This window comes from Lycium barbarum, chromosome 8 (genome assembly GCF_019175385.1).
Source record: "Lycium barbarum isolate Lr01 chromosome 8, ASM1917538v2, whole genome shotgun sequence".
Classification (NCBI taxonomy): Eukaryota; Viridiplantae; Streptophyta; class Magnoliopsida; order Solanales; family Solanaceae; genus Lycium; species Lycium barbarum.
The window spans coordinates 117,110,725-117,124,133 of NC_083344.1; the positions used below are offsets into that span (position 1 = coordinate 117,110,725).

Consider the following 13,409-nt stretch of genomic DNA (forward strand, 5'->3'; position numbering starts at 1 on the left):
TCTTTGGTCTTCCTTTTGTCAAAATTATAGACCTGGTATTTATTCCTCTCCTTCAAGTTGACGGTGGTCCGTATAAGAGTAGCTATTTTGTTTTTAAGGGTCTTTGATAAATGAGGTTACAGGCAATCCAGTCTATCAGTGGGTACGTTTCTTTGATTTCTTCTTGTTCATACTCCTGAATTCCCTTTGATTGACTATATTTGAGTCTTTAGAGTACTTTAGGATTATATTCCGCGCTGAGGATTTGTGCTTGTGTGCTAATCCCTATGTTGTGTGGAGCTGAGTATCTTCTATTCGCTGGGATAAAGCCTTTCGGAACAATTGGCATTCCTACATTTTTTTCATATGTTCCCCACTCTTTATTTTTCTTCCGTCTTTTCCCATCTAATTTTGAGTAAATTTCTCCCATAGTCATACAACTTTAAGTGTTTCACGCAATTTTTTTATTACATAAAAGTTATTTAATTTTAAATTTTATGACACAAATTACTTAATATTTTATCACATAAAAGTCACACTACTAAAAAAACAGGGATTTTCGACCAAAAATTTCGACCACACGTGGTCGAAAAAGCCTTTATTTCGACCAATTTTTCGACCACACGCGTTGGTCGTTAACAGCTTGGTCGAAATCACATTCTACCGAAATTAAGGGAAAAAAAAAATTCGACCACATGTGGTCGAATTTTTTTTTTATATTAAATTATATTTAAATTTTTCGACTACGTGTGGTCGAAAATATTATTTATATTTAAATATAAAAAGAAAATAAAAATCCAATTTCGACCACATGTGGTCGAAATTTTAAATTGAGCCCAGAATTTCGATCACATGTGGTCGAAATATGGCAACCATATTGCTAAATTTCGACCACGTGTGGTCGAAATTCTGGAATATTTTTTCCAGCATTTGCTTGTTTTTGACATACCACCTGCCAATTTTCAAACAACCAAATTCATCAACCAAAACAGTCATCCAATTCATCAACAATGCAACACAACAACCATAAACAATGTTTGAACACTTAAACATTGTCCATTCAAACACTTAAACATCATAAACTACGTTCAAACACTTAAACATCTTAAAATTAAAAGTACTTCTAGTTCAAATTAAAACTACATTCATATACATATCCATTTAAACATAGCAGAATTAGAATCCAAAAGCACATTAATCAAAAAAGTCAATGTTCGGTGTTAGAGACATGATACGTGTATCCCTAAACCGTTCACTACCACAAAACTTACAAGATTCTAGATCGACGTCAACATTATAGTATAACATGCAGCCATTTTCACAGCAATCAATTCTCACCGACGAGAGTCCCAACTTAGATTCCAATCTCTTTGCCTTATAGTAATTATCGGGTATCTCTAGAGTCGGGTCAACCAATTCATGCATAAGGTCAATCACAGAATCCATTGCCCCTTGGGGAACATTGTTATCTGCTTTGATACTCAATAATCTAACAGCGACAGATAATTGAGAGTGGGTAGAACCATCATGTAAGGGCCGACTAGCTTTCTTTAACTTTTTATAAAAACGGCTGGCCTCTTCATTGGGAGGTTCTTCAACATGGCCACTTGATTCAAAGCCCCAATGCATGCCATAACCATCCTGAACCATGTCGTGCATTCTAGAATTCTGGACAGTAGGTTCTACCATCCTACTACTTTCACCCACAACAAAGTTCTGAAATCCACCCAAATTGTTACGCATTTCTCCATGACTAGTCCAAACTGTATAATTACTTTTAAAACCTTTTTCCATTAGATGTCGCCTAACAATCTCTGGGGTCTTGAATGTCATACATTCACATTTAGAACAAGGACACCTAACCACACCATGAATTGTAAAATCCTCAAGTGTTTTAGCATAGTCAACAAAATCATAAACGCCGGCTACAAATTCATTCTTCAACCCAAATCGACCAGGATTAGTTCTATCGTACATCCAACTACGAGATTCCATCTACACAAGTTGCAGAAAATTTGAACTTGTTAAAACATATTTAATTTGTATGATTAGTAAAAGAATTTTATTTCAAAGTATAACCTTCCTACCGGTAATGCGCAGTTTGAAACTAGATAGATAAAGTACCTAAATCATTTTAACTTTAATTAATAACTACATAATAAGCACCCATGTATTAACAACTAGAAAAAACAGTACAAAAAAAATGACCAAAAACAGTCCAAAAGAAAAAACAGTCCACAAAAAACAGTCCCAAAAAACAGTCCACAAAAACAGTCTCAAAAAACTGTCCAAAAAATTAACAAAAACAGTCCCAAAATAAATAAATACCACATAAATAAAGAATCAAAATAGCCCCAAAAAAATATTCATTCAATGCAAGACCAGTTATTAATTAGTAGGAGTCATCCCATCCCTATTAAGTATAGTTAGGGCTCAATGCAAGACCAGTCCGACTGTCGTTATTACTCATTACTATTAATTACTACAAACTAATTCCTATATTAATTAATCACCGCCTCATAAACTATCCCTACATAATAATCTCCAAATAAGTACTACCAGTGAACCAAATTTGACCCCAAATCAGGATGAATTAAGCTAAATATTTTCTTAGTTATTAATTATTGTATTATCAATTCATTCAGTAATTTTATATTAATAATCCCTACAAAATTTACTCTTAAATCAGGATGAATTAAAATCTTACAATTCATTCAAAAGTGAGGGGAATTCAATTTTTAAGGGTGGACCTGCTCTTTTGAAATAACACAGTGGACCAAACATTGCAAGTATCACAAACGAACAAATATCTCAGCTAGCCCAGCATATCCAAAAAAACACAGTGGAACAAACAAACGAATTCATTCAGTAATTTTATATTAAAATCCAATTTTTTTTTTACATAAAATAAACCCTAAAACAAATATTGGACACTAAATGAAGTTATCAAATCTACTAAGTATAGAAGGTAATATAGCTAATAACATCTTAAGACACCGTAAATGTTTTTCCTGTTAACCTAAAAAGTAAAATTGAAAATTTATCATATTATGCTTAGAAAAATTAATACTATGAGAAACAAATCGTAATGTTCAAATTTAGATGTAAGAGGACCAAATTTCGAAGCAGGCAACTAGGATCATATTGTACATTTCTGAAATGGAACCTTTGAAAGGGCAAATATGTCATTTAATTGAATAAAATTTCTAATAATAATTAATAATAATAATAATGCCTGCTAGTACAAAGGTGCAAAGGATGAAGCAGAAAGTGGGGGCGTCCTTTTCTTTAGTTTGAATTCAGTGGTAAGAGCATAGCAAGTTGTAATAAGCCATTCATGACATTGAAAAGAAAAAAAAACGTACCTCGCCGCCGACGGTGGACTGGCGGTGGTCGGAGGCGGTGGGGCGGTGGGCTGCAGCTGGTGGTGTGGGTAGAGAGAGGAGAGGGAGAGAGGTGGTGTGTGTGGGTAGAGAGAGGAGAGGGAGAGAGGAAAGGGAGAGAGGACAGAGAGAGAAAGAAAAAATTAAAATGTGGTCCTGTGGTGCTGATGAAGCAAAGGAGTGTATATATAAATGTGGTCCAATTTTCGACCACATGTGGTCGAAAATTGTTTTTTTTTTAAATTTAAACGTTTTTCATTTATTATTTATACAAAAATTAATTTCGACCACACGTGGTCGAAATTGTATTTTCATTTTAAAAAATCGACCCCGTGTGGTCGAAATACTACTGAAAAAAATAATTTAAATTCTTAATTTTTCGACCGCGCGTGGTCGATTTTTTTCCGACCAAAAATGTGGTCGAAATTTTTTGGTCGAAAATGTCCTTTTTTTTAGTAGTGCTCATCTAGTTTAAAATTTATTGCACAAAGGCCATTCTTATATTTTTTGTTTATCACATAAAAATCATCACAATCTTCTATAATAAAATACATGTGAAATTTATCTTTTAGTTAACTTGGCTAACTTTTATATCACAAAAAAATAAAATAAAATAAATTTGTGTGATAAATCTTAAAGGTGGATAACTTTTATGTGATAAAAATAGAAAATAATTTTTATGTGATAAACTTTGAAGTTGAATGACTTTATGTAATTAAAAAATAGTGTTTTTTGTGATAAACTTTAGATGATTTTTATATAAAAAAAAATAGAAAAATAAGTTTTGCGTGACAAACTCAAAGTTGGATGAGACTACCGATAAAACTTATCTCACTTATATTCTGCTGCCCGTACAGAATCTCAATCTTCTTCTCCTCCCATCATAGAAGCTCATAATTCAATCAACTTACAGTATGTAGAAACTTTTTATCCTCTCAATTCATTTCCAATTTGCACAAGTGTAATCTATAAGCTTACGGTAAAGTCAAGCTTGCAGTTTGTAGAAATTCCTCTTCTGTACAAATTCAGCCTGCAATGCTTAAAAGTGATAGAGTTTTCTAGGAGAACGTTTGGAGATTTGAAAGGGGCATAGTCCTATGCATGTTGTTTAAGGATTTAGTTCTATCAATTCATCTTTCATCGATGTTCGCCGCTTTATGAGTGACTCATACAGAAGTTACCAAATTTTCTTATGTCTATTCTATAATTCCCGTGGCTTTGGCTAACCATTTACAAGAAAAAAAGTAAGTCGCCAACTTGAACTATTATTTTCTCTTTCACTTATCTGTCATATGCGTTTGTTTTGTTACTTTTGGTCTTGGAATTCATTTCAAAATTTCTATATTTTGGTTCCGATCGTATGTGGATATTTGAATTTTATTTTAATTTAGTTTTCCTCACTTAGTGTAATTATAATTAAATTGATGGTCTATCAAAAAATCAAATTAACCACGTGTCACGGGCATCCGTTGCGAGTAATTACTTAAATTTAGTATGAGTAAACAACTTGAAATAATTGTAGGTAATAGTGCAGGCTGTGCAGCAGGTAATATTATTCTTAATCATGTAAAAAAAAAATGATCTCACTTGCTTTATTCATGAACTGCTTGAATTATAGAGAGATATTCAGTAGGTATTTTAGCATAAACAATATCAGTGAATTCAACCCATAAGTTCTGAAATCCAGAATAATAATCTTAACAGAGAGACCTCCTTGAGAATAATTAGCAATTTCATGCTCTAGCTAAAAGCATCTTGCGCTATTGTCTTTGTTGTAAACCTTTTGTAAATAATCCCAGATGGCCTTTGCAGTCATGTGGCCTGAAATTAAGGACGTAAGAGGGTCAATTAACCCTAAAATTCATGTCATCACCCAAGCATTTTTGACCTTCCACTGACTTAACTTTGTAGGACCAGTAGGAGCAGGATCACTTCCATCTGTATGGCCGCATAATTCTTTTTCAGTGACAAATAGTTGAAACTGACGTTCCCAAGCAGAATATTTTTTCCAGTGAAACAAACACTAAAGGACTCAAACTAATGTGAAGTCATGTTTCTGAATATCGAAAATAAAAAAACACAATGATACAAAAATAATAGCTAGAATAACCAATACCAAGAGTCCGAAGTGTAACAAGAAAGACAAAAAACTTTCAAAAAAATAAATAAATTAAAAGTGACCACACATCAAGGATTTTATAATCAAAGCAAGAAGGCTCGATCTGATACCATGTCAAAGATAGATAAAATACAAGAGAAATTGACAAATGAGTGTCTCAATTTGTTGATCTATTTAAAAAAAAAAAAAAGTTTCCAGGATAAGTGTCTTGGGGTGTTCTATATCATTTTATGCAAACACAAAAGGAGCAGAGGGCTAGACCATACCCCTGATATACATACACAAATTGTGCTCAATTCCTTCATAAGAGAATGTTAAACCTAGTTAGCTATACATTCTCTGGTATATACTGTTATCTATACAGTTTAGCTCACAAAAAAGTTAGCTTTGTCATATCTTATTGTCACTCCCCGAACCATGGCCTGGGTGTAACACGGCACTCGGTGCCTTGCTGCATGTGACCGAGCGAACCACATGACTTGCTGAGTCTACATGGGACATGAACTGATGCGGAATATAAAGTAAACATGCATGAATTGTGAAAAACATGGAATTCAATAATCATAAGTCTGAAGATATTATTATTATTATTATTATATCATGAATGCAGAATTATGGTAATGTAGCCATTAAGGCCAACTCAACTGAACATGACAACTGACTAGTCTATGAAACCTCTGACACGAATCTGTCTGCTAAACTGTTCACCGGGACAAGGCCCTCGGCATACCTTAAATGCATAACTGACATGAATAGAAGTAAAGACACAACCCCGAATGAGATGGGGCTCACCAACAGCCGATACGAGCAATGTCCTAACGAGCACATCTGATGTCCTGTCAATCAATACCTGCATCGTGAAATGCAGGCCCCCGGGCAATAAAAGGGGACGTCAGCACATTGAATGTACTGGTATGTAAGGCAACTGAATGAAATAACATGGGACATAAAGTAATAAAGATAAGAACTGAACGTGAAACTGAAACTTGGTTATAAGCATGAACATGAATACATATATACTATAAAGCATGAGTAAAACATGGTAGGTAGGGAGAGCATTTCATAACCGACAATATAATATCACCACGTGGGTACGTGGAGTCTGGTACCTCGCCGGACCAGCAGAGCCCTCATACCTTGCCACGGTATGAGGTGGTGTCGTGCCTGATGGATCCATTCAGTGTAAAATTAAGGTATCGTCCTAACTGGGCGGAGCGATCCTTGTCCTACGGTGGCTACGTAGTTTCAAGCTATCTGAGCCTTCTCGGTAATTCGTGCAACTCCCAAAAACATGAACATAATATAGTTGGCTAAGAAGCCCATGATTTTCGTGAAATAACTTGTAATCATGATTTCACGAAGTAACTTGTAACATAGCTTGTATCATGGTTTCATGAGATAACTTGTAGTATGGTTTCATGAAACAACTTGTATTTAGCATGTATATTTCTTGTATCGTGGCATGAAAGTAATTATATGATTTAATTGCATGAAAACTTGTAGACATATAGGATATTCATGAAATAATCATTCTTAGTAAAAAAACATGCATGCAAGAACCCATGGAATACAAAATATGGGTTTTCATGGATTACGGACAGATTCTCAATAATCATAATGAGTATCAAGAACACAATGATAGAATAATAGCAATTCAAACATAATATAGTCATAGACATGGACCGAGGGTTATCATGAGCATAGTATAGAATAGAAACCCTAGTTTTGTAAAGTTTCATACTTAATGAATAGGAGGCGCGGGGAAGAACAATGATGTTCCCACACGTAGATAGTAACTCTACATACCTGGTAATGCTCCAAAACTTGAATTAAAGAGTTGAACTTTGAAGAAGATTTCCAAAATCTTGAATCTTGAACCTTGAGATGGGTTTTCTTGAAAACCCTAGTTTAGGAATGATGATTTCTTGTTTAGATTATTAGAGTATATGTTAGAATTCAGTTGGAATAATCAGAGTAGACTTGCCTTGGTGTTCTTGATGATGGAGGAGGGTAGGAGGTCGTTCTGGGGCTTGAAGGAATGAAAAATAATGATTTGAACTGATATGGACGAATATATACTGTTTTGGAAAATTGAATTTTACGTCCAGTAAAATACTGGCCGTATTTTGAAATACGGGCCGTATTTTGAAATACGGGCCGTATTTTGAAATACAGTCACTGTTCATGGGCGTAAACCACCATCTTACAACTGAAGAGGAATTTTCCAATTCCCACATTCTTTATCTGGTTTTCTAAGTCTAGGATCATGGTCAAAGCTTAGGTTAAAGGTACAGGGTGTTACAATATCTCCCCCTTGGAATCATTCGTCCTCGAATGATGGGTCATGGTTAAGAACATGGCTGGACATGGCTTGAATACATGAACATGAAAAAAACATGACGTAAAACATAAGAGCTTGACATGGTTATGTGGGAACATGGTCATGGATCATGAGAACTGAGTACGTGATTACATGGAAACATGTACATGGGGAACATGAAACTGAGTAGCGCCTACATGAATGAGAATCATGAAACATTTGTCCTCGATTTATGACTAGTGGTTAAGAATCGCTACTAACTCTGGAATCTACAAAATTTATGGCAGGACTTCCTTCATAATTCGGACCCTCACGACATTTCTCAAACGCCTGCCAACTAACTAAAGTACCAACACACAACTCACATAGCATCTTAATACGCATGATGTGACATAACGTGATTACTGAATCTTGAATGTATCTAACATAATGCTCAGAAATCTTTGGTACCAGTTTACGACTTGAAATACGGGCCGTATACTAAAATACAGTCACTGTTCATGGGCGTAAACCACCATCTTACAACTGAAGAGGAAATTTCCAATTCTCACATTCTTTATCTGGTTTTCTAAGTCTAGAATCATGATCAAAGCTTAGGTTAAAGGTACGGGGTGTTACACTTATCCTCGGGCCAGGCATTTTCCTTTGATCCAAAATATAAGCTCTCGTGGCTCTTCTTGGCATTTGTTGAATATCCTGAAGTATGAAGGGATTTTCCAGTGTTGTTGCATGCTTTGTTAAGTAGTTTGCCACCCGGATTTGTCGATCTAATTCATCAGAATACATAGGTATTTATACACAAGAGGAATAAGAGATAAAAGGAAGAAAAATATCCTACGCTTAATGTAAATCCTACCGAATAATATTCTAGGTAATATTCTATAGTTAATGCTACACAATATTGTACTATAAATATAAAATATCTCTAAGTATATTTTCATATATCTTCTATTTATGTTTACAATATTTAGAATATTTTGTCCATCATGCTAACAGACAAGTTGTTATCATCGAGACGAATGACTGTAAGGAAATGGAGATTTAAAAGGACAGGATCAAGGGGGCCTGAAATGTTACAGTGTCTCATTGTCAAGACTCTCAATTGAGGTAGAGATGAAGATAATACCCAGCACCAGTCACTCCCTTTCAATGAAGTATCCATGAAATCAAGGTAAAGATCTACGATTTGCTAGGTTTTTAACCAGTTCTTTCAGATCTGGGACCTCAAGTTTTAAATTCCAGCTAGAAAGGTCAAGAATCACTAACCGTGTCAATCTAGGCAATTTCATTGGAATCTGCCCGTCAAAAGCAACATATAACAAATTCAAGTACGTCAAGTTTGCGAGCATATAAATTTTTGTTGATGTTGGAACAAATATAGCTTATTATAAACGAGATTGGACTTCTCAAGATGTTGAAGATCGAAGAGACTGGTTGAGTTCTCAATTCTGCTAGAAATGGCTTCGTCGTCTAACTCCAGAACAAGCACATGACCTTCCTCATCACAACTTACACCTGGCCACAGGCAGCAGTCAGTGTTTTCATCCCACCTGACTAGTTTGGCTGACAAAGAAGAGTCGAACGTGAGGTTATTCTTGAATTTAATCCAATGCCCGCTTTAGGGTGAAACTGATAAAGCAAAAGCTTTAGGTCCAAAATTTTTAGGGCCCCAGTTTTCATTACTATAGGTTTATAAATTAGTTTTTGAAAAAAATGAATATATTTTTAATTCAGCAATAAAAGAAAACTTTAAAATAGACCTGAACAATTCGAAGCATATGAAATATTATAACTAGTGCTATCCAGAAACTGATTGGTAAAAACAACGATGTGTACATTTCCTGCACAAGAAATCCACACGAGATGCTCGTGCGTGACTAATTTTATTGAATATACTTGAAACCTCTTGTTAAGATTTGACTTTAGGACACCAATTTTATTGAGTCGCCCCTGATTTAATCAACGAGGCCTTCTGATCCCCCAAACATTGGCCGTATATTTGAGTAATATAGTTAGAACCAGTAGGAAGTACCACCAAAATGGTGATGAAAGAAATATGTAGAAGGAGTGATATTTTCATAGTGAGGTAATAGTATACTAATGAAATTGAATGAATGAGAAGTTACCTTTTATAGGAACGTAATTTTGCTTTAGGCCCCAATATTTTTGGGACCTCATTTTTCACTATTATAGGTTTATAAAGTAGTTTTTGGAAAAAAATGAATATTTTAAAGTAAAATGTATAATTTTTAATTCAGCAGTAAAAGAAAACTTTAAAATAGAATTGAACAATTCGAAACATATGAAATATTATAACTGGTGCTATGCAGAAATCGGTTGGTAAAAACAACAATGTTTACATTTCATGCACGAGGAATCGTATTGGCCATATCTCAGCTAAGTTTTTCATGGGATCCGCACGAGATGCACGTGCGTGAACTAGTTTTATTGAATATACTTGAGACCTCTTGTTAAGAGTTGACTTTGGGCCACCAATTTTATTGATTCACCCCTGATTTAATCAACTAGGCCTTCTGATCACCCAAACATTGGCCATATATTTGAGTAATATAGTTAGAACCAGTAAGAAGTACCACCAGGATGGTGATGAAAGAAAGATGTAGAAAGAGTGATATTTTCATAGTAAGGCAGTAGTATACTAATGAAATTGAATGAATGATAAGTTGCCCTTTATAGGAACGTAATTTTGCTTTATAGGCACATGGGAGGAAAGGCACATGCACGACATTGACTTGTTATCTGAAGTCTTCGCTTTTTCTTTATACTAGCTTTCGACTGCACGTGTACCCCTACTTATTTAGTAAATAACAACATATAATTATTGAAATATGGGTTGGGTAACAAACGATAAAATAAAGAATATAAAGAACACGTTTCAAATAACTACTATATACTGAGCATGATATTAGTGTTAATTGAGCAGGATACAATAACTAGCCTAAGTTCGAAATGTCATGCATATGAGTAGAAATAATATTCAATCATTTGTATTTCCAGAAAGAAATATAAAAACACCATCCGAATAAAGTTGTTCTTCAATGTATATTATAATAGAGTGCAATGTCAATTATCTACTTATATTTTAGTAAAAGAAAAATGTAGTAACCACTATTCAATTATTTTCACTTTTATTTGTAATTTCAAGCAAACTTTCCCATTTTATATTACAAAAAAATGAAGTATATTTTCCCTTCCCAAACCCAACACGTCAATATGGAAATGACAAAATAAGCATGAAATAAATAAAAATTGAAAATATCGAGATCTTTACAGAATATGCAAGTCACACACTCACACTATAACAAGATTAAAAATCTCATAACTAAAAAATCAAAACCTATCAGGCTTCACTCCAAGGTAGATAAAAAACACATGTAATTTTTACATTACACACTAAGTTCTCGATATTCGACAACGTCTCCACATATTATGTTTCATAAAAACAAAGTACTTCAACTAAGAATTATTGTTTATAAGCCTAGAATTAAGAATTATATAATCACAAACATATCACTAACAATATTATAAGAGGAGTAATAAACTTACAAAAAAGACAAAAAATACAACTTTTTCACCTGAATACAAAAATACAACGTTACCCATAACTTTTTAATTTATGAAGTAATGTAATTTATTGAAAAAATCACTCACGGTAGTATACTTTTTGTTAAAAGTTGCTTTAAGGAATGCACGTGTTTTATTTTATTTTTCTCCAGATTTTTTAGATAAGACTCCAAATCAAAGTTATTCCTATTCTATAGGGAACTGTTAGTCGTTTTTTATTTTCAGGATAGCAAATAGGGCTGCTTTACCTATTTTTAGTTGTATATCGACTATTTAAACTAGGAGGTGCTGATTCAATAAAAGTTGAAATTTTTCCACTGGTTAAAAAACTCTTCTACTTCTATATTTTCTTAATCCTTTTCTTTCCGCTGCTTTATTTTGATTTTCCCTTCACTGCTTTATTCTTCTTAACAATTGTAAAACCTACAATTGGTATCAGAGCTTTAAATCTTGAGGGACCTGTGTGTGCGCGCATCTATCAGATTCAGTGGATTCATGGATGGAGAAGCAAGTTTTTCTTCAATGGCACCACCAACTATCGATGGAGAAAATTATCAAATCTGGGCTGTCAGAATGCAGACATATCTGGAAGCTTTGGATCTCTGGGAGGCTGTAGAAGATGAATACGAGATTACTCCCTTGCCAAACAATCCCACAATGGCGCAGATTAAAAATCACAAGGAGAGGAAAACCAGGAAATCAAAGGCAAAGGCATGTTTGTTTACTGCAGTTTCATCCACCATCTTCACTCGTATCATGTCTCTAAAATCAGCAAAAGAGGTATGGAATTATCTCAAGACTGAGTATGAAGGAGATGAAAGGATTCGAGGGATGCAAGTGCTGAATTTAGTACGTGAGTTTGAACTGCAAAGAATGAAGGAAAGTGAAACCATAAAGGAGTATTCTGACCAACTTCTTAACATAGCAAATCGCGTCAAATTGTTGGGTTCCACTTTTACTAATTCAATGATCGTTGAAAAAATCCTTGTAACAGTACCTGAAAGATTTGAGGCTACCATTACAACCTTAGAAAATACTAAGGACTTGTCCAAAATTACACTAGCAGAGCTTTTGAGTGTTTTTCAAGCACAAGAGCAATGACGTGTTATGAGACAAAGAGGAGTTGTTGAAGGAGCCTTACCAGCCAAAAATCAAGACGATGGAAGATATAAGAAGAAGAAGAAGAAGAAGAAGAAGAAGAAGAAGAAGAAGAAGAAGAAGAAGAAGAAGAAGAAGAAGAAGAAGAAGAAGAAGAAGAAGAAGAAGAAGAAGAATAAAAAGAACCAGCCAACAGATGGAGAAGGTGCAGCACGCAACAACAAAAGCAAATCAGGTAGTTCCAAAGGAAATTACCCTCCTTGTAAGCATTGTGGCAAGAATGGACACGCACCTTTCAAGTGTTGGAAAAGGCCTGATGCTAAGTGCAGTAAGTGCAATCAGTTAGGGCACGAAGCAATCATTTGCAAGAATAAAACTCAGCAGCAAGAAGCAGATGCTCGGGTTGTTAATGAACATGAGGAAGACCAACTCTTTGTTGGATCATGTTTTTGTAAGCAATGTTTCAAGCGAGTCATGACTGATCGATAGCGGATGCACAAATCACATGACTTATGATAAAGAACTCTTCAAAGAATTGAAGTCTACTCGAGTTGCAAAGGTTAGAATAGGCCATAATGGTCACATTCCAGCAAAAGGAATGGGAACCATTGCAGTTGAGACACAATCAGGTACTAAAACAATATCTGATGTTCTTTATGTACCTGACTTGGACCAGAATTTGTTAAGCGTTGGTCAGTTATTAGAAAATGGTTTCTGTCACGACCCAGCCCCGTGGGCCGCGACTGGTGCCCTATTTGGACACCCCAAACAGACTTACATACCAAACCGCCATATTATAGCTTAACTAAAATTTAATATTCATCATTTTAATAGACTGGAAACAATTATTACTTGAGGCGGTCGCGCGTACAAAATGTCATATCAGAATCAAAGAGGCGGCGGAATACACATCGCCGATTATATG

General features: G+C 34.7%; 1 protein-coding gene across 1 annotated transcript; it reads left to right on the forward strand.

Annotated features, from left to right (window-relative positions):
• Window positions 1-11,881: 11,881 nt before the first annotated feature.
• On the forward strand, window positions 11,882-12,487 carry LOC132608198 (uncharacterized). The gene has a single exon (XM_060322262.1). The coding sequence runs from the start codon at window positions 11,882-11,884 to the stop codon at window positions 12,485-12,487; it is 606 nt and encodes a 201-aa protein (XP_060178245.1).
• Window positions 12,488-13,409: the final 922 nt, after the last annotated feature.